This window comes from Strix aluco, chromosome 25, assembly GCF_031877795.1.
Source record: "Strix aluco isolate bStrAlu1 chromosome 25, bStrAlu1.hap1, whole genome shotgun sequence".
NCBI lineage: Eukaryota > Metazoa > Chordata > Aves > Strigiformes > Strigidae > Strix > Strix aluco.
The window spans coordinates 3,163,680-3,183,654 of NC_133955.1; the positions used below are offsets into that span (position 1 = coordinate 3,163,680).

At 58.6% G+C, this 19,975-nt stretch overlaps 2 protein-coding genes across 2 annotated transcripts; one reads left to right on the top strand and one right to left on the bottom strand.

Moving 5' to 3' along the window:
- Positions 1-560: 560 nt before the first annotated feature.
- Positions 561-12,521, bottom strand: PSMA5 (proteasome 20S subunit alpha 5). The gene is made up of 9 exons (XM_074850125.1): positions 12,374-12,521; positions 11,270-11,336; positions 8,925-9,051; positions 7,631-7,698; positions 6,738-6,845; positions 6,585-6,643; positions 5,581-5,683; positions 3,780-3,866; positions 561-837 (listed from the first exon to the last, which is right to left on the bottom strand). Exons 1-9 carry the CDS (start codon positions 12,400-12,402, stop codon positions 760-762), a joined length of 726 nt encoding a protein of 241 aa, XP_074706226.1. The 5' UTR covers positions 12,403-12,521; the 3' UTR covers positions 561-759.
- Positions 12,522-13,130: 609 nt separating this feature from the next.
- Positions 13,131-18,656, top strand: SYPL2 (synaptophysin like 2). The gene is made up of 6 exons (XM_074850097.1): positions 13,131-13,274; positions 13,857-13,928; positions 15,391-15,515; positions 16,467-16,668; positions 16,765-16,956; positions 18,382-18,656. Exons 1-6 carry the CDS (start codon positions 13,224-13,226, stop codon positions 18,508-18,510), a joined length of 771 nt encoding a protein of 256 aa, XP_074706198.1. The 5' UTR covers positions 13,131-13,223; the 3' UTR covers positions 18,511-18,656.
- Positions 18,657-19,975: the final 1,319 nt, after the last annotated feature.

A 19,975-nucleotide genomic window follows, 5' to 3' on the forward strand; every position in this document is an offset into this window, starting at 1 on the left:
ACAAAAGCAGTAAGCCCTGTGAAGTGGATGAGCAGAAGTTTGCTGGTCAAAATGAGACTATTCTCAAAATTAAGTGGTACCTGCACAATTTCACAGGTAAGGGTCTGTCCCATTAACCCCAAACCTACTCCCCTTCGGGCGGGGGGGCTCTGGTCTATCACAGTTGTTACGGGTATTTCCAGGCTCCCCCTAGAAACAACCACAAACCCCAAGCCTGGTTATGGATTTCTTCCCTGGGAAGAAGCCAGAGCTCCAGTGAAACCCTTCCAGACAAAAACCACTGGAGAAGGACAGGGGGAATGCACCAAACAGGTGCGAGCAGATCGAAAAACCTTGACTGTTTTTCAAGACTCATGTGAAATTACACACAGATCTCCCGATGCGATAGCACGACGCTCTCCACGAGAGGGAGACTCGCTCCTGCTGCAGCCGGCAGGGACCGCAGCGCCGCAGACCCGGCGCAAACCCACTGCAGCAGCACATCTCGCCCTCACCTGCCCCCCGATTTTAGCTCTAAATGGTCCCCCCCGCCTCAGACCTCCGCGACGAGGAACGCAGCATAGAGTAACAAAATGATTTATTCTCATTTCCTCTTGCTGTAGAGATCAGTTATGTACAGAAACTGTAAAAAAACCTCAAGAGCCTTCTAAGAAGAGCAATTACGGATGCTGCTGGAAAATAAAATCACAGGTACTAGAAGGAACCGAGAGTCAGTTCGCTTTGATCGGGGGGGAATGAGCCTTTGAGGGAGTCTCCTTTTCAAATATCCTTGATGACCTCTTCAAGCTCCTCTTTCGTGTACATGTGGAACTTCATCCCGGGCTCCACCGTGGCAAGCTGAAAGAGAAGGAGCAAGGGGTTAAGTGTGCCTGCATATGTGAAGTGACAGCATGGGGCAGGGAACAGAGCAGCCGCAGCAGACAGAGCAGCTGTTCCTTCTCGGCTGCCTGATCTGCCAGCCCAGCAAGATCATTCCACCCCGTAACATGCTCTTTGATTCCCTAAAATAGCTGCCTGCTGCAGAAATAGCTTTTAATTGACTCAGTCTCCTCATAGTAGCAGCAGCGGGCAACGTCTATTGGGAACAGGCAGAGTCTGCTGCTGCTTGCTGGGGAAAAAGACCCCGTTAATACGAGTCCTTCATCAAACACTCCGCGGAGAGGGGCAGTTCTCGCTGCAGGTCAGCGTGGCCCTCAGCAGAAGTGCCTCCTCTCCCCCAGTAACCAAGCAGAGGTACAGATCCTGGCCTGTTACGTGCCTTCAGAGAACCACGATAGTAAAAAACACTCAAAAGAGGACCGAGGGTTAGCTCTGGGAAACTGAGGCAGAGGCAAACCTGCATTTTGCTCGCCAAACACCGACAATAAACAAGCCCCTGTGCACCCTGCAGCTGCCTGGTGCCCTGTACAAGTGGGCCAGAGATCTCTTCCAAGGTAAAGCCCCAGGGACGAACCTGGGGGACAACATACTGCGCCCTGCCCCTTTGCCAGGAGCGGAGGGAGGCAGCATCCAGGGCAGACAGCTGAGACGTTTCCCGGGGCGAGCACCAGAACAAGAGCTCCTTGAAGAATGACAGGGCTGGAAGAGGAACGCAAGCAGGACTTTGGTTCACACCTAGCTCACGGCGTGAGAGCCCGAGATACAGACAGCTGCCGCGGGCGGGCAGGGCAGAGCACTGCAGGAGCTAGCTGGGATGCTCCAGACCTCGCTCGCAGGCACCCTGCGGCACCAGGCAGAGTCTTTGCTCTTAAGGGATCGGTGTTTGGTTGTAATAAGCTGAAGGAAAGGTGCAGAGGGTCCTGGCACATCCCAGAGCTCTTCCTAGGCTTCTCTGCTTGCAAGGTAAAACAGCACAGGACGGTTGGACACACTTTTGGGGTAGAGGGAGGGTAGCCATAAGCCTTTTTTTTTTTCTTAAGGAGAAACATCCCAAGCACTCAGCCTGAGAGCCCCTGGCAGCCCAGGTTTCAGCTGGCACTCTCAGACAAGTCAGACACTTGCAGATGCCACTTTAGGCACCTCAAGTCACCTGTATGGGCGCTGGCCTGACTCTAGACCCAAACAGACTCAACAACACACATAGATACACCCTGAAACCCAAAACAAGTATCCAGAGACACCAACTACTCTGCTTTTCCATGTCTGCTCACCTCCCTACAAACAAAAGCTTTACTCAACTATTCCCTTACAGGCTTCACGGGGAAGTAATTAATTTAAAAGCCTAACATTGTTTAAGGCTCCTGACCTTCGCTGCCAGCGGGATTTAACTCTTCCGTGACGACACTTTGCTCCTTCTCTTTGCTGCTAGATGGAAAAATCCCACACAGGAGAGGGAAGTGGCTAGAGTAAATAAATTGGAGCACCACATACTTCTACAAGGCTAGAAAGCAAAGCAGCCACTTCAGGTAGATTTTCAGCCAGAAGGGTGACTTGAGTCAATAGAGACCTTTTAATCCTCAGCACATTCTTCTCATACTTAACCCTGATATGATTCCTCCACACGTTCAGAGCTTTGCCAAGCACAGTTAAGCCCTGTTAAACGGGGACATGACATAAGGATACTGTACACGCTCCTCTGCCGCAATTTCTTCGCACTGTACTGCAGATCTTCCAGAAGAGACCTGAAGCTGATCAAGAGAGAACTGATGGGTGCAGGTTGGGAATGCATCTGGGGAAGCAGATTTCTGGACAGAGCATCTACCTTTTCAGTGTGCTGTTGGCCCTTTCCCCCTAAAGGAATCTGGTTAACCATATCAGGAAGGGTCCCCCAGCAGCAGTATTGAATAAAAAAAATGGGGTGCACACTTTTAGGCTGTTTGGGAAACGGGTTCTCAGTGCTCAGAGGAAAGGAAAGGGAGAACGGCAGGAGGAGAGCAGCTCAGGAGTCGGAATGACATGATTTGAAAAGGTCTAGTGTCTCATAACCCGCCAGAAATAGAAGCAAACTCTATACGCCAGCCTTGCTCATCATTTATCCATTATCACTACCAAACTGGAAGGGTTTTTACCTTTGCTACCTAAAAAGGAGCATGACAAGTCTAAGGAGCAGGGTTTAAGGGGACAGGTACCACTACGTTTGTGGGGATCTCGAGGGCACTGCGTGCTCGGGTCAAGCTGAGCTCTGCGAGCCTGGCTGCTCGCGGGAGAAAGCTGGAGGTTAGAGGAGCACATTTGTTCCTGGAGGCTTCACCTCTTTGGTCCTCCTGTCCAACAGATTTTTGGCACTGACCCAAGACTGAATATAGCAAGTCCAGAAGCTGTATAATTTTCATTCCTTCTAATATTACAAGTACCAGGGAAAAAAAGAATGGCTAAATCCAGGGGAAGAAAAAGCGATCCGGCTGGCACGACAGGTTCCTGCTGGCCGTGTGGAAGGTCAGCAGGGGCTCCAGCCCGCGCTCAGGGAGCCCCCCGAGAATCACTTCTGCCAGCACTCGTGGGTCAGCCGGGCCGCACACCTCTAGAAGTCAAAAGCAAGCTCCAACCTTTCCAACGTGCCACACACGACATGCTACGAGCAGCCTGAAAGCGCCAGACCTGCAGCCAGCCGGCGGTTGGCTTGGGAAGTCCTGAGCTGCTCCACCAACTCCCTCCTTGCTCTAGAAGCAGAGAGAACCCTTCTCTCCAGAAAGCAAGCGGGCAGCTTTCTCCCCTGGAGACTGAAAACACGAGAGACTACCGAGCCACTCGCTGCGCAGCCAGCGGGACCCACACCGAGGAGGCAGCCCACAGGCCGTGCAGATTTCTGTGCCACAAGCCGCCAGCGGAGTCGCAGTTACCTCGATGTTGGTTGCATTCAGCTTCTCCTCCATAACTTGTTTCAGGATGACAAGGGAAGATTTGATTGCTTCCTTCAGCGTCATTGACTGTAAAACAAATCACTCATTAATTGCTTTGTTGATGGTCAAGCAACTAGTACATTACCCCTGTGACTGCGCGCTGCTCTCACTCAAATCCTTTAAGCTGTCACTGGCAGCAAATTTAAAAGCTTATCAAGTTATCTACAGCATCAACAAGAGATCAAAGCGCGGTTCAGGCAGGAAAGTGACAATTGCAAGGATGGTGACTTTCTGCTTCTGTATAACTTTGTACAACACTTAAGAACTGTTAATCTGGGCACAAAAAACCTTTATGTCAGGACTGGGACACGAGGGTCCATTTCTCTTCACTGAGTTATCAAGTGGTTCCCCCCAACAAGCTCCAGTGGGAGCTCTGAAAAGCTGGACTCCCTCTTGGCAGAAGCCTTCATGTTTTAATTATGTAAATCCCTGCATGAGGGGAAACCAGAGCCAGGGGGCTGTGCAACACTCAAAGAGCGACGATAGCTGGGTTTGCTGTAACCTTGCACTTGGAAGATGGTTAACAAGCCACGGAGCCCACAGCTTGGGCAATTCTGCTAGGGAACAAATTAGGTTATTGAGTCTTAGGCTGGAAGTCTTCACAGCAATCAACACCATCAGTTGTGCTTTTCATTAGCATTTGGTTTCTTACCACACAAAATGGGCAGCTCCCTCCTCGTGGAGGGAAGAAAGTTTCTATTTAATAGTAAATAGGACCAGTACTTGCAGCACAAAAGCCATTAACTTCACTGGCTTAACAGATCTGGTGAAACGAAGCCGTTTGCTTTAATTCCTTACGCTCAGGCTGCATCCATACAGAGCCCTGATGCCGACCGGCGGCGTTCGTATAGCAGTTCTTTTATTTATAGACTGCTTCCTGACATGGTCTTAATTATCACTCTGCTAGAGGCAGAGACCGGCATCTCAGACACCAGTCTCGTGTTCCAGCTGCAGCCGAGGGGGAAGCTGCTGGTAGTAGTACTCCTCGTTGTAGAGATCCTCATGCAGCAGCTCAGCGCTGACATCTAATCACGGGATCAAGTGCCAAGGACCGAGTCCCACCCTGACAAACTCACGCACCTCCTCTACAGCACAAGTTATAAATCACTCATCGGGAAGGAAGCAGATCCTGTAGGTCACAGAACCATCTCGGTTGGAAAAGCCCTTGAAGCTCCTCCAGCCCAACCATGAACCTCACCCTGACCGTTCCCAACTCCACCAGATCCCTCAGCGCTGGGTCAACCCGACTCTTCAACCCCTCCAGGGATGGGGACTCCCCCCCTGCCCTGGGCAGCCCATTCCAACGCCCAACAACCCCTTCTGCAAAGAAATCCTTCCTAAGAGCCAGTCTGACCCTGCCCTGGCGCAGCTTGAGGCCATTCCCTCTTGTCCTGGCGCTGGGTCCTTGGCTCAAGAGACTCCTCCCCCCTCTCTGCACCCTCCTTTCAGGGAGTTGCAGAGGGCCATGAGGTCTCCCCTCAGCCTCCTCTTCTCCACACTAAACCCCCCCAGTTCCCTCAGCCGCTCCCCATCAGACCTGTGCTCCAGACCCTGCACCAGCTCCGTTGCCCTTCTCTGGACATGCTCGAGTCATTCAATGGCCTTTTTGGAGTGAGGGGCCCAAAACTGAACCCACTCATCGAGGGGCGGCCTCACCAGTGCCAAGTACAGGGGTAAGAAGGTACAGGGGTTGTGAGGTACCTCTCACTTGTGAGATGTCAACCCCAAACCAGCCTTTTACCTTATGGTAAACCTCTTGCAGAGAGCTCTGTGCGCCTTCCGAGGCGGAGCCGATAGCTCTGGCATCGCACTGAACAAACGTCCCCGATGGGTCCATGTGAAACCTGCAGGAACACGGGTGAGAGCGCGAACGGCCGCTGCCCCCCGTCTCACACCGTGGCACCCCCAAGGGCTTCCCCACCAGAGCTCCCCGCACAGCTCGGCGCTGGGGAGGAACACAGGCTCGACAGCTCGTCTGCCGAGGCGGGGCCGAGCTCGCAGCAGCCCCTCGCTGCAGCCAGCCTCCCCCTTTACACCCCGCAGCCGCGGGGGACCGTGACGATTAGCACGGTGGCTGCAGGTGGCTCCTGGCACGTGGAGACGACCAAGGTCTGAGGAGCAACCCCAAGAGCCACCTGCAGACCCACGGTGGGCTGGCAAGTGAGGAGAGCTATACACTCCCTGCTCAGAGCAGAATTATCTCCCTTTTTATTTCCCCCCCTCTTTTTTTTTTAATAAAACCAGCAAGTTTTCACTACTGCTCCTGTGGGGAGACCTTACTGCGCTGGCTCTGCACCTCCAGCGGAGGCTGAGTGTTTGAAGCACACGAGTTCAGGTTACAAGCACTCCTCCACCTCCCCAAGGAATGTTACAGCAGGCTCCACATATTATGTTACCGGTGGCTCTGCTAGTCCTTTAGGGAAAGGTAAGAATAAACTTGGGGTGAGGAGAGCTTTAACGCCTCCCTCCTGCCCAGAAAACCACATTAAAAAAGCAAGGATTCAGTGAAGACACTGTGTTTTCTTCAACCCTAAACAAGCCCCCAGCACTCAGGCCGCTGCAACCCGTGCTTTGAAAGGAAGGGTTTAAAAGCATCAACACACAGATCAGATACATAATGGGGTAAACCCCAAGTGTTTGGCTTAAGTAAAATCCCAGAATCAAGTGCTTAAGATGTCCTAGGAAGTTTCAGGAGAGGTTTTCTCTCTTCCCAGAGCTGGCCTGGATTAAGAGAGCCGAACTTACAGCTGGGGTCCCTTCTCATCAACTCCTCCAAAAAGCAGCGCGACTCCAAACGGACGAGACTGCAACAGAAAAGAGCCGACAGGTTAGGCAAGGCCAAGGGCAAAGTCAGAGGGGAGCTGACAGCACCTCCCCAGAGCACCCCCAGCTCCGCACCATCGCCCCTGGGTCTGCGTCCTCCTCCCCAAACTGCAGCGCCAGGTTGGACACGGCCTGCGTCACGCTCTCCACTGTCATGGTTTCATTGTAGGTGAACCAGTGATTCTGTAGGAAAAAGAAGAAAAGATTCGAATTATCACCTTGTTCCCAAAAATATGACAAACCTGGAACGTTCACATGGCAGGTTGGAGCAATCCCCTGTGTAGCCACAAAGGCAACTTCCCTCCGGCCCCTCCAAGCAGGCTGCTGGCACCCAGGGTACAGCCCGGTCAGCCACAAGAGGGAAGCACCAGGAGGAGAGTGGCAAGTGCAGAACAAGCTGGGAAGTTTGTGCAGGGATCCCTCAGAAATTTTGGGATACCTAGGCAGTGGGATGCCAAGGAGGAAACTGCAAGGCCGGAGCACTTTATCCCACGATCTGTTTCTGAAGCGATGGGTTTATCCAGCTCTCCAGAGGGTGGAAGAGTGCTGACGTGCAGGAAAAACACCTCACAGGAAAAGTCTTTACTATAGCACAGAGATTTGTACCTGGGATCTCCGAGTACTCGAGGCACTGAGTAAACTTAAAGGGTCAAAAATAGAACCAATATAACCAGTCTTGTGTCCAAACAGAGTTAGACACACGGCCCCACACAGTCACTGGAGCGCATCTGCCAGTGCTGAGAGACCACTGGAGAACCTGCCATAAGATTCCCACCAAACGTGTGAGGCCAAAGAGGAACAAAAATACACGAGACTCCACCTGTTTGTTCTGCAAAAGCCCCGTGAGGGAAGCTACGCTCTCCGCAAGCCTCCCACTCCACTCTGTAATGATCTTCCCATGCCAGAGGCTTCTGAGATGCCCCCGAGCCTAGTGCTGTTGCCTTAAGAGAAGAAATGTCAAGTCTTACCTGAGTCTCCACTCTTGCTTTATCAATTAAAGTCTTTGCATCAGCTATTAAGCCACTCATGGCACACCCTGGAATCAGAGAGGGAAACCACAAGTCATTTCACACAACTCCAACAGGGGAGGTTCAGACTGGACATGAGGAACAAATGTTTCCCAGCAAGAGTGGTCAGAGAGTGGAATAGGCTGCCCAGGGAGGGGGTGGAGTCCCCATCCCTGGGTGTGTTTAAGGGCCGTTTGGATGAGCTGTGGGGGGATGTGGGGTAGGGGAGAACTTTGTAGAGTCGGGCTGAGGGTTGGACTCGATGATCCCGAGGGGCTTTTCCAACCTGAGTGTTTCTGGGATTTCACCAATCCCTCCCAGACTTCCCAAAGCCCGTTGCAGGGCAGAGCAGGTCCCTGCGTGGGAGCACGCAGCAACGCCACACCACAGCGTGCTGGAGAGGACGGAGGACGGGATCCACACGGATTTGCTCAAGAACAAGGATGGACACGCAGCTGAAGGGCAGGTCCATAATCGAGTTCTCCCAGTCACATCTCCTACCCACCCCAAATCTAAACCGGTTAAAGGAGCCACATTTGAGGCCTTCCAAGAGAAGCTAACCAACAGAAACACAACCTGCTTGGAAGGGGAACTCATTCACCCCCCCCGCCACGGGGAGGACTGGCCAACCCACAGCTCGGGGAAGATGCAGTAGGAGCCTCCAGCACAGATCCTGCTCCAGGAAGAGAGGGGCTGTATCACAAGCACATGGGAGGAAGAAATTAGACTCTTCAAGAGCTCCTTCCATGACCCATGTCATCAGCAACATGGGTATTTTGGAGGTCTCCTGCGTTTCAAGGCGACATATTTGGTAATGAGCCCATCACGGCCCCTCTCACGGCGCAGGAGGCCGCTGCGAGCAGGGCCACAGGCTAACATTAGTGCTCCGAGAGAACCTGGCCTCGAGTCAAGCCTTTTGCAGTAATTCCCTGCCCTCCCAGATCTAAATTTGGGATGAGCCTTCATGAGGGAGGTCATTGAGGCGGGGGGGTGTTTCAGCTGCCTCTTCCTGCTCCTGTAACTATGTCCTGCTGGCCTGGAGCCTGGAAAACCAGTGACCAGGACCTGGTGTTCACTGGGAGGGATGAGTGTTCCCGCTCGGCTCGGCAGAGCTGCCTGCAGGGAAGGCCAGTGCTGAAACACCGCTCTGACACTCCCAGGGGACAGAGTCTTCAATATATATATATATAACTATACCTCCAAAACTTGAGGGATGCTCCCAGAGCTCTACCAAAGCTCACTTCTTTCTCCTTACCTATGTGGGAATCGATTTCTACAATCTTCTCTATGCTGCTGGGTTCCATGAGCGGGGAGGTGATCCTCTTCTCCACGGCCAGGCAGACACCCTCCGAGGTCTGGATCCCGATGGCCGTGGAACCAAGCTGAAAACCACCACACCATTACCACCCCCTGCACCTGACACGGGGTTCCAGCCACGACAGCTTGTATAAATATAAACAGGGCAACGTTCATTTTGACTTGTATTATTTGGAGGCGTTTTGTTTTGGAGGCAATCGCATCACCAACACAGAAACCCACCCGCGGGACTCTACGGCTTCGCACGCCAAATTTTAAATGTTACGATTTGAACGAGGAAACCGGGAAGGTTAAACCTGTGTTACTTCCCAGCTGATTAGCTCATCAGAACCCAGCAGGGCTGCTGCAAATCATTAATCTCTTCCCCGAGCAACATCAATTTTTACAGCTTAAAGCCTCGTGAATTTAAAAGGCCTCGCGAATCTTCCTTTGCAGGAGAGAAATTAAATTTTAAAGCAAGAGAGGAGGATTTCACATAATGGCCTTGATTCTGACTGCATCTGTACTTCTGGCTTGGGGATTCTTCTTTCCATTAGCTCTTTTTCTCCCAAGTGTCCTCGTATCCACAGAATTTACAGCAGGAACAAGAGCATTTTGCGCACGTGCTGTTTTTCAGGCAGCAGTTAATCACCCGCAGCAAGTTCTACCGTGGTCTTGCAGGACACCACAGTGTCACCACAGCCATGAGCACAGCCAAGGGAGGGGGGGGGGGGGGGTGTCAGATCTCAAGGGCTCCTGGCAGCCCCCAGCAGCCCCTACCTCGCTCCCAGCACTCGCCGCTTTTCCACGCTGGGGAATTTACTGGAATAACTGTACAAGCTGCAGCGTGGAGATGCTGAGTCCAAATTTTAGCAGTATAATTTTAGCAGCAAGCTTCCCCAGGTAGCTACACCTCTAACCACTGGCCTGGCAGAGGGGAATCTCACAGTTTTAGACATCGCCCGACACTGCTTTCAGCACACCGCCTGCCCAAGGGAAGAAGGGACACCTGATGTCATTTCAGATGGATTTGTTAATGAAGCTGCAGCACATGAATAAAAACTCCTCCTACACCCCTAACACACAGACATCGCACAGTACATGTCACAGGAGCCACCCGGGCTGCAGCAGTTTCATCAGTAAGCTTATGGGCTGATCTGGGAAACAAAAACAAAAAGCCAGAAAGCTTCCATATGATTGCTACTCCAGTAGATGGATTTGTAATGACAAAGTCAGCACGGTGACTGACATCCTTCTGAGAGTTTTTACTTCCCAGTGCCTTAATAAACATTTTTACTTTTTGCCTCCTCATTTAAGTGGTGCTTCAACGAGCTAAAGCAGTACAGGGCAGACAGAGCCAGCACCCTCCTTTTCCCCAAACACAGGCCTGCTCAGAGCTTCTTCACTTCATCACTTGACCAGTTTCCCCCCAAGTTTACACTTACTCCAAACCAACACCCACCTTCTCAGAAACAAGAACATTTATCAATTAAGAACACTTAACACCCCAGAAAGGCCATTCAGCTCTGCAGAGGTAGGTTAGGTTGCTCGTAATAATCTTTACCTTCAGGGTTTAAAATTCACCTGAGCAAACAGTGACCCACTCCAAGCTGCAACAACAGCGAGCTAAGAAAAGATGAGCTAGCAAGAGAAAAATTGTCACTTTGGGGTTTTTTAAGGGACTCCATCTTTACAAAGCCCACGGACCAGAAGGGAACACTGCATTAGCCCAGGGAGGCGAAGAGAAAGCAGCTCTTGACAAGCGTTCACAGACACAAAGGGCAGTGCCAGCTCCAGTAGGCAGTGTCATGGTGCCCGGGCATTCAGGACCTCTCGCTTCAACGTTAGCTTTTAGTAAGCTCGATTTGGGGATTAGCATCTTCAGACTGTGTTTGGTTCAGGGACAAATTGGTTGGCAGGAGACAGGGAGGGGAAAATTCCCCTGCATTTGGGCAAAAATTGATGGCTTTGGATTCTTCACGACCCATAAAAGGGGACACGTGCAGGAGGTTTGGCTGGACAGAAGGAATCAGACATTGACACACGAGTCTCCTACTACAAACCGTCGGTGAAAGGCTGGCAAAGAGCTGCCAGAGCATTCACGTGCAGGAGCAGCGCCTACGGGGAAAGGCAGCAGCTCCTGCTCAGCGCTGCGTACTGCCCTGGGAGCCGACCAAAGCCTGCCTCGCTGCAGAGCCCCAGTGAACAGAACCTGCCCGGTTTTATTTCTGACCAAACCCAGGCTTTGGGGTTGAAAGAGCCCTAAGGGGTCACAGTTTGGCAGCCAGATGAAGCTGACGATACCTTTATGGCCTCGATGGCATACTCCACTTGGAACAGCCTCCCCTCCGGAGAAAAAGTGTTCACACCCCTGCAAGAACAACATCAGAGATGGTGTAAAGGGCAGGAAAATGAAGGCTGACAAGAAAGTTCCTTATTCGAAAGCAATGGCAGGAAGAGTGATGTCAGCTGGGGACAGGTAACGCAGGAGGGGCGGCTAGAGCATGTCACAGCTTCACTGGAGCCCGTCACCCTCGCCGCAGAGGGTCTGGATTCAGGATGCTTACGGACAAAAAGAACAAAAGCAACGCCAGCAGCTCTAGTTACCGGTCAGGAGGTTTGTTTTCATGGCACACTTTGCACTGCGGATGCTGGAAGCACGCTGCCTTCGGGCTCCAGTGCGCCTTCTCTCAGCGCCAGGAGGCAGCAGGATTTTGTTTTAGCAGCACAGACCCGTTCCTCTCCCTGTACACCCCATCAGCCCCATCCCCACCCTCCGCACACACCAGGCCAGCCCCACTCCCGCTGCTCCTCCCATTCCACTACACGAAGCGGGAGATGACTCTGCCCTCCTCCACCAGACCCGCTGTGCCCGGGGACTTTGTCCACACACAAACGCCTCCATGGGATTTCTTAAAAGCTATTTAGTTTCGGGAAATATTTAGCAAAATAAACTACAGCTTTATGAGACACCCCCCCCCGCTCTCCACAGGGACCCCGCACACAGCCTCCCCCCGCACCGGGGGCCTCCAAACACTGGAAACCCCCGGTTGCGCGGGATGTGCCCTCCCTTCCCCTGTATTTCACAGAACCGGCCTCTTCAAAACCCCAAGAAAACAAAAATAGAGGGAAGAACCCGCCGCAGGGAGGGAACGGCCGCAAACCCCCGCGGGCCCGGGCGGCGCTGGCAGGGGGATGAGCACAGGCCCTTGGACGGGACCCAGCAGGGCTGCGGCCTCCCCGCCAGCTGCTCAGAGCGGCCCTACGGCGGCTGCAGGCGAGAGACGCCGGCCAGGGCCTACCGGGATGGGGCGGGCGGTGACCGGCCGCAGGCCCGTGACTCAGCCGCAGGCCGCGGGCGGCGGGGAGGGCGCCGTCAGGGGACAGCGGGGGCGGATTAAAACTCACCGGTCGTACTCGGAGCGTGTGAGGAACATGGCGGCGGCGGGGAGGCGCGGGAGGGGGAACGGGCGGCGGAGGCGGGAGCGCGGCGCTGCCCTCGCCGGTTTCTTCTCCGCCGCTTCCGGCCGACGGGCCCGCAAAGCGCAGGCGCCGCCCCGCCCCGTCTCCCCACTTCCGCCCGCGCCGCCTTTCCATTGGTCCGCGCCGCCCGGCGTCTGACCAATGAGAAAACGGGGAGGGCGGGGTCGGCGAGGGGGAGACCAGCGGGGATTGGAGGGAGCGCAGGAGGGGAGCGGGGCGAAGAAGAGGGGGCGTGGCCAGAGCGGCGGAGGGGCGGGGCGGGGCGGGCGCACCGCGGGTACCGGGCGGGGGGTACCGGGCCGGGGGTACCGGGGAGGGGGCGTCAGGGCAGAGGCATCGAGATGCCTCAGAGTCCTCCGGGGTCGTGCCGGCACCCGGCTCCCGGTGCGGTCCCCACAGACCCGTTACCGGCCCCGACCGGACTGTGGGCACCGTACCGGGAGCCGACACGGCCCCGGGGGTCCCCGTCCCGTTCCAGGGCTGGGGAGCAGGGGGAGACTAATTGCGGGTCGGGCGAGACGATGATCGGACGGACGGACACCTCCGGGGGGGGGCTGCCCCCCCCGCTGGGGGCCGGGTCCGCGCTGGGCGGAGGGACCGGGGGCGGACCGGGGCGGGGGGCTGTCCCGGGGGTGTCCGGGGGCGGACCGGGGGCCCTGCCGGGGGCGGGGCGGTGCTGCCCGCCCCGGGGGCGGTGGGGTTCCCGGTGGCGGCTCTGACAGCGGAGCGGTCCCAGCGGGCGGTGGAGGCAGCACCGACCGCCCCCGGCCCGGCCATGTCGGAGCCCGGCACCCCCGCCGCCGGCGACAAACCCCCTCGGCTCCAGGTAGGGCTCCGGTGCGCCCCCCGCCCCCCGCCCCCTGTGCCCACGGCAGTCTCCCGGTGTGTCCCCTCGGTGGCCCGGCACAGCTCCCGAGGACAACTCCCGGTGCGACCCTCGGTGCAGCCCCCGCTCCCCTCCATGCCACTCCCGCTCAGCCCCCGCCGTGTTCCGGTGCAACCCGCGATGCAGCCGCCCGGTACGACCCCCGGTGCAGCCTCCCAGTGTCCCGGTGCAGCCCCGCGCTCGGGGCAACTCCCGGTGCAGCCCCCGCTCCCCTGGTGCAGCGCCCCCGGCCCGCCGGAGAAGCACCCCGTCCGGGGCAACTCCCGGTGCAGTCCCCCGGTGCAGCCCCCCGGTCCCCCGGTCCAGTCCCCCGGTCCCCCGGCGTAGCCCCCCCGCCCGAGGCAGCTCCCGGTGCACCCCCCGGTCTCCTGGTGTAGCCCCCCCGGGGCAGCCCCCCGGTCCCCCGGGGCAGCCCCCCCGCGCGGAGCAGCCCCCGGTGCAGCCCCCCGCTCCCCCGGTGCAGTCTCCCCGGTGCCCCGGTGCCTCCCCGGTGCCCCGGCTCCTGCTGTTCTCTCCCCACAGGACCGCGTCCTGGGGGGGGTGCGCTGGGGCCGCCTCCTGGAGCCCCTGGGCTTCATCAAGGTGCTGGAATGGGTGAGTGTGTCCCCCCACGGTGTGTCCCCCCCCCATCCCGGGCCTGATCCCGGCACCAGGACCCCTCCCCCCGCGGGCACAGCACCCCTGGGTGCTGGTCCCCCGGGACCCCTATCCAGCACTTTCCCCCCACCCCCAGATTTGGGGTGCACCATTACTTTCCTAAAGCCCCCCCCCCAGGATGAGGGGACCCTAGAGGCCCCCCCAGCCCCTCCGGAGCCTCCCCCACCCTGGCAGCCCTGGGCATGGGGACCCCATCCTGAGGGGGGTCTGGGGGAAGTGGGGTGCGGGGCCACCCGGGTTTGGGCTACGCGACCCCCCCGGTGACCTTGAGCAGGTGGCTTTGCCCGGCAGTGCCGGAGGGGACGGTGACATCGGGGTCCCACGTCCCCATCATTCCCACGGGCTCGGGAGGCACCGGGTGGGTGGGTGAGGAGGGGGGCTGGGGGTCAGTGGGCTGCAGGAGGGGGGGACCCTGGGGACGGGGCGGGGGGAGCCAAGCGCCCGCGGCCCCGGCCCCGACCCGGCTGTGCCATGAACGGCTCCGGGATTGTATTTCAGGGCGGCATTTCTGCGGCACGGCCTCGCCGTGGCCGGGGGCTCCCCGCCGGCCCCACGCCCGGGGGCCAGCGCTGGGGAAACTGGGGCGCAGCGGAGCAGGGGGGGGGCATCGCTCAGCGCTGGGGCCTGAGGTCAGACCCATTTGGGCATCTCCCACCCGGAGGACCCGGGTCGAGGGGGCTTTTCCCCCGATCCCACAGCTCTTTGCTTTGGGTAATCCCACCCGGGGAGGTGCTGGGCACCCCCCCAGCGGGGCCGCAGTACAGGATCAGGCCCTGCGTGCACAGACACCCCGAAACCGAAAGCGGGAGGAAAACCACCAACGCTCCTGCTTCAACCCTCGGTGCAGCACATGGGCCTGCCCATCCCCACGGCGTCAGGCCTGGCCGCTGGGCTTCCCCCCTTTCCCCCAACCGGCTCCGGGAGCCGTGACGTGAGCTCAGCCGGGATGAGCTGCCAGAAAACTCTTTGGGAACAGCGTTTTCCCGGCACCCTCCGCCCGAGATGAGAGCGGCTCAGCGCCGAGGGACGGGAAACAGCAGCGGGAGGGGGACCGATGGTGGCAGGACGACCCCCAGGATGCTCCCAGCTTGCTGGAAACCTGCTCCAGCGCTCAGCACCCTGCCTAAAATTAAGCGGGAGGGTTGGCCTTGCTGCCCACCCCCCCCCACATGGGGCATCGCCCCCGCCGCTGCCCCGTTTCACCCCCGGCCACAAATCCCGGTGCCGGCGGCGGCGCTGGCGCATGAGGCCGACAGCTGCGGGGTGGCAGCTCGCCCTGCACCGCCGCGGCCACCGTGACTCAGCGCCGGGGGGGTCAAACCCCCCGTTGGGGGTGGGGGGATCCCCAGGGTCTTGAGCTCCCCACTCCCTGCCCTGACCCGCTGCTCCTCTCCCGTAGCTCTTCGCCATCTTCGCCTTCGGGGCCTGCGGCTCCTTCAGCGGCGAGACCGGGGCGACGGTGAACTGTGGCGGCGAAACCAAAAAGATGAGCGCCATTTCCGTCCAGTTCGGGTACCCCTTCAGGTGAGGGGGCACCGAGCCCAAACCCTCACCCCCAGAAACTCACCCCGGCGCCCAGCATGGCTCCACAGCGAACTGGGGGGGACGTGGGGTGCTGGGTTAGGGTTAAACCCCATCCCCGCTGCTGGGACCCCCATGGGAGCACAGCCACAGTCCCTGCAGGCAGGGAGGTGCCGTGTCCGGCTTGGGACCCTCTGACCCCCAGTGCCGTGAGGCATCCCCCGGCTCCGGTTCCTGACACCATCTGGGGGATCCTCATTAATCAGGGAAGACCGGGGGATCCTCGTTAATCGAGGATGGAGCCAGGCCAGCTGTGAGCCAGTTTTAACCCCTTCCCTCAGCCACCAGCCCCGTGCTGGGACACCGGACCTTGGCAAAGGGTCCAGGTTCCGCCCCGGCAGTGGGTCCGTCCCCTCCATCCCTGGGGACCACCCAGCGCTGTTATTTCGGGCTGGCAGAGCCAAGGGCAACGGAGCTGGTGCAGGGTCTGGAGCACAGGTCTGATGGGGAGCGGCTGAGGGAACTGGGGGGGTTTAGTGTGGAGAAGAGGAGGCTGAGGGGAGACCTCATGGCCCTCTGCAACTCCCTGAAAGGAGGGTGCAGAGAGGGGGGAGGAGTCTCTTGAGCCAAGGAACCAGCACCAGGACAAGAGGGAATGGCCTCAAGCTGCGCCAGGGCAGGGTCAGACTGGCTCTTAGGAAGGATTTCTTTGCAGAAGGGGTTGTTGGGCGTTGGAATGGGCTGCCCAGGGCAGGGGGGGAGTCCCCATCCCTGGAGGGGTTGAAGAGTCGGGTTGACCCAGCGCTGAGGGATCTGGTGGAGTTGGGAATGGTCAGGGTGAGGTTCATGGTGGGGCCGGAGGAGCTTCAAGGGCTTTTCCAACCTGGATGATTCTGGGATTCTGTGATCCCCTCCATTCCCGGGCCACCCGCCATCCCCTTCCCGCCATCCCAGGTTATACCAGATCCCTTTCGAGATGCCGAACTGTGAGGGGGAGTCGGAGACCCAAACCCTGCACCTCATCGGCGATTTCTCCGCTCCTGCCGAATTTTTCGTGACCCTGGGGGTCTTCTCCTTCCTCTACGCCATGGCGGCTCTGGTGCTTTACCTGCGCTTTCATTCCCTCTACGGCGAAAATAAGAAGCTCCCCTTCGCGGTGAGGCGGCTGCATCCCTAAGAGGGGTAGAGGGGGGACACACACACACACAAATCCTGCACCGCTGGAGCTGAGCCCGCTGTCCCCACCCCGCAGGATTTCTGCGTCACCGTCTGCTTCGCCTTCTTCTGGCTGGTGGCGGCGGCGGCGTGGGGCAAGGGGCTCACCGACGTGAAGGCAGCCACGCGGCCAGCCAGCCTCATCGCCGCCATGGGGGTCTGCCAGGGCCCAGACGTGGTCTGCAACGCCGGCACCACGCCGGCCATGGGGCTGGCCAACATCTCCGTGGTGAGAGCCGGGTGCCGGCGCACGCCGACGCGCGTGGGGTGTAGGCACACGCGTGTGTTCACACGAGGGTGTATGTACAGGCACCCACACGTGCGCACGGGTGTTTATTTATTTGCTTGGGGGAGATTTATGTGCTTCAAGCTGAGCTCGGCGGCTCCCAGCCCTTGCGGGGGCACACGCGTGTGCACACCCCTGCACACGTGTGTGTGTGTGTGTGCCTGCGCACGCTTGCCAAACCCCTGCACGTGAATGTGCACCCGCGCACACGCATGTTCAGCTGAAAACACACACCCGGACACCCCCTGCCCGCAGGGTGCCACACGCAGACGCTCCCATGCGTGAGCCCTCGTGCGTGCACACGCGTGTGGGGTTCCGGAGCTCAGCCGGGAGAGGCCGGTGGAAACGTGCGCACACGCGCTGCGTGACCACGGTGCCAACTCCACGTTGGTCCCACGGGATGTGGGACCCATCCTGCGCACCCCCTCCCCACCGAGATGACCCCCCCCCCCAGCCATAGGGGACCCCCACGCTGGGGTGGGCGGTGGTGATGCTGCCCCTGGCGCTTGGGGTGCTTGGGGTGGATGAGGCATGTGGGGGGCGTGGGGTGCACAGGGTGCGTGGAGAGGATGAGGTGCATGGGGTGCATGGGACACATGGGGTGCATGAAGTGGGGCACACAGGGTGCGTGGGGTTCATGGGGTGCATGGGGCACACGGGGTTTGTGGGCTGCATGGGGCACACGAGGTGCGTGGGGCACATGGGGTGTGTGGGGTTCAGGGGGTTCATGGGGGGCATGGGGTTCACAGGGTTCATGGGGTTCATGGGTTCACGGGGTTCACAGGCTCACAGGGTTCACGGGGTTCAGAGGGTTCACAGGGTTCATGGGGTTCACGGGGTTCATGGGGTTCATGGGTTCATGGGGTTCACGGGGTTCAGAGGGTTCACGGGGTTCACAGGGTTCATGGGGTTCAGAGGGTTCATGGGGTTCACAGGGTTCACAGAGTTCTCAGGGTTCATGGGGTTCGTGGGGTTCACGGGGTTCACGGGGTTCATGGGGTTCTCGGGGTTCACAGGGATCACGGGGTTCACAGGGTTCATGGGGTTCACAGGGTTCATGGGGTTCACGGGGTTCATGGGGTTCTTGGGGTTCACAGGGATCACGGGGTTCACGGGGATCACGGGGTTCATGGGGTTCTCGGGGTCCACAGGGATCACGGGGTTCACGGGGATCACGGGGTTCACAGGGTTCATGGGGTTCTCGGGGTTCACAGGGATCACGGGGTGCACAGCAGGGCACATGGGTTGCACGAAGCCCACGGGTGCACTGGATGCACAGGGTGCCCGTGGCGGGGGCTCACCCACGGGTGCCCCCCCTCTGCTTGGTGTGTGTGTGTGTGGGGGGGGGGGTCTCTCCTCTCCCCGCAGCTCTTCGGGTTCCTCAACTTCGTGCTGTGGGCCGGGAACTGCTGGTTCGTGCTGAAGGAGACGCCCTGGCAGGCGCAGGCCGCGGCCCGCGACAGCGCAGCCGAGCAGGGCGCCATCGACAAGCAGTAGCACCCCGGGGGGGTCCCCCCCCCCCCCCCAGTAGCACCCCGGGGGGGTCCCCCCCCGTCCCCCGGGACCTCGCGCCGGCCGCCAGCCCGGGGACGGGGCGCCGCTGGCCCTGGGGGGGTATGGGTGCTATAGGGGGGCATGCGTAACCCCGGGTACGGGGCGGGGGGGGCGTTACTGCCTGGCTGTATATAGGGGTCTGCGCAAGCCGGGGGGGGCCGGTCTGTAGGGGGGGGTCTGTGTGTAACCCCGGGGCGTCCGCGGCTGTATGGGGGGGGCGTATAAAGTCCTGAGTACCAGCTCTATATGGGGGTGCGTGTAACCCCTGGTGTCTGCCTCTCTGTAGGGGGTATATCCAACTCCTGGGTGTCCTGCCCTGTGTAAGAGCTTTATATAGGGGGTATATCCAACTCCTGGGTGTCCTGCTCTCTATAAGGATATACATAACACCAGGGTGTCCAGCTCTCTATAGGGATATATATAAGTCCCAGGGGCTCAGCTCTCTATAGGGGCTGTATATAACCCCGGGTGCCCAGCTCTCTATAGGGGCTGTATATAACCCCGGGTGCCCAGCTCTCTATAGGGGCTGTATATAACCCCGGGTGCCCAGCTCTCTATAGGGGCTGTATATAACCCCGGGTACCCAGCTCTCTATAGGGGCTGTATATAACCCCGCATGCCCAGCTCTCTATAGGGGCTGTATATAACCCCGGGTGCCCAGCTCTCTCCAGGGACTAATTAAACACTGGATACCTGCTGATGTATAGGGGCTATATGTAACCCCTGGGCGTCCTGCTCCATATAAGGGATAACCCCTGCTGTCCAGCTCTATAGGGGGGTCTATAGCACTTGGATGTCCAGTTCTGTAGGGATGTATATAAACCCTGGGTCCCAGCTGGGTATGGGAAGCGTATATAACCCCTGGCTGCCCAGCCCCGTGTCGGGGGTATATGTAACCCTGGGGAGTCCAGTGCCGTATAGGGGTAACCCCTGGGTCCCCAGCTCTGTATATGTAACCCTCTGTTGTCCAGCCCTGTATAAGGGTAACACCCGGGTCCCCAGCCCCATATAGGGGGTATATGGACCCCCAGGTCCCCAGCCCCGTATAGGGGGGCCTATATGACCCCCGTGTCCCCACTCCTATATAGGCAGTATATGTCATCCCGTGGTCCCCAGCCCCATATAGCGATAGCTGCGGGTCTCCAGCCCCATATAGGGGTTATATGGACCCCCAGGTCCCCAGCCCCGTATAGGGGGGCCTATATGACCCCCGCGTCCCCAGTCCTATATAGAGAATATATGTCGTCCCGGGGTGCCCAGCCCCGTATAGGGGTTATATGGACCCCCGGGCCCCAGCCCCGCCCAGGGTCACACGTGTGGCCGCCGCCCGCCCCGCCCGGTACCGCGGTCCGGGGATCCCCGGTCCGTCTCCCGGAGGTGCCCGGTGTCCCCGGGACGGCGCCGGGGC

Coding starts and splice junctions, on each gene's coding strand:
- PSMA5 (XM_074850125.1), bottom strand. CDS start 12,402: ATGTTCCTCACACGCTCCGAGTACGACCG. Junction 7,699..8,924: donor AGAAATCGATTCCCACATAG/GTAAGGAGAAAG, acceptor CTCTGATTCCAG/GGTGTGCCATGAGTGGCTTA. Junction 838..3,779: donor TGAATGCAACCAACATCGAG/GTAACTGCGACT, acceptor CTTCTCTTTCAG/CTTGCCACGGTGGAGCCCGG.
- SYPL2 (XM_074850097.1), top strand. CDS start 13,224: ATGTCGGAGCCCGGCACCCCCGCCGCCGGCGACAAACCCCCTCGGCTC. Junction 16,669..16,764: donor ATAAGAAGCTCCCCTTCGCG/GTGAGGCGGCTG, acceptor CCCACCCCGCAG/GATTTCTGCGTCACCGTCTG. Junction 16,957..18,381: donor GGCTGGCCAACATCTCCGTG/GTGAGAGCCGGG, acceptor CTCTCCCCGCAG/CTCTTCGGGTTCCTCAACTT.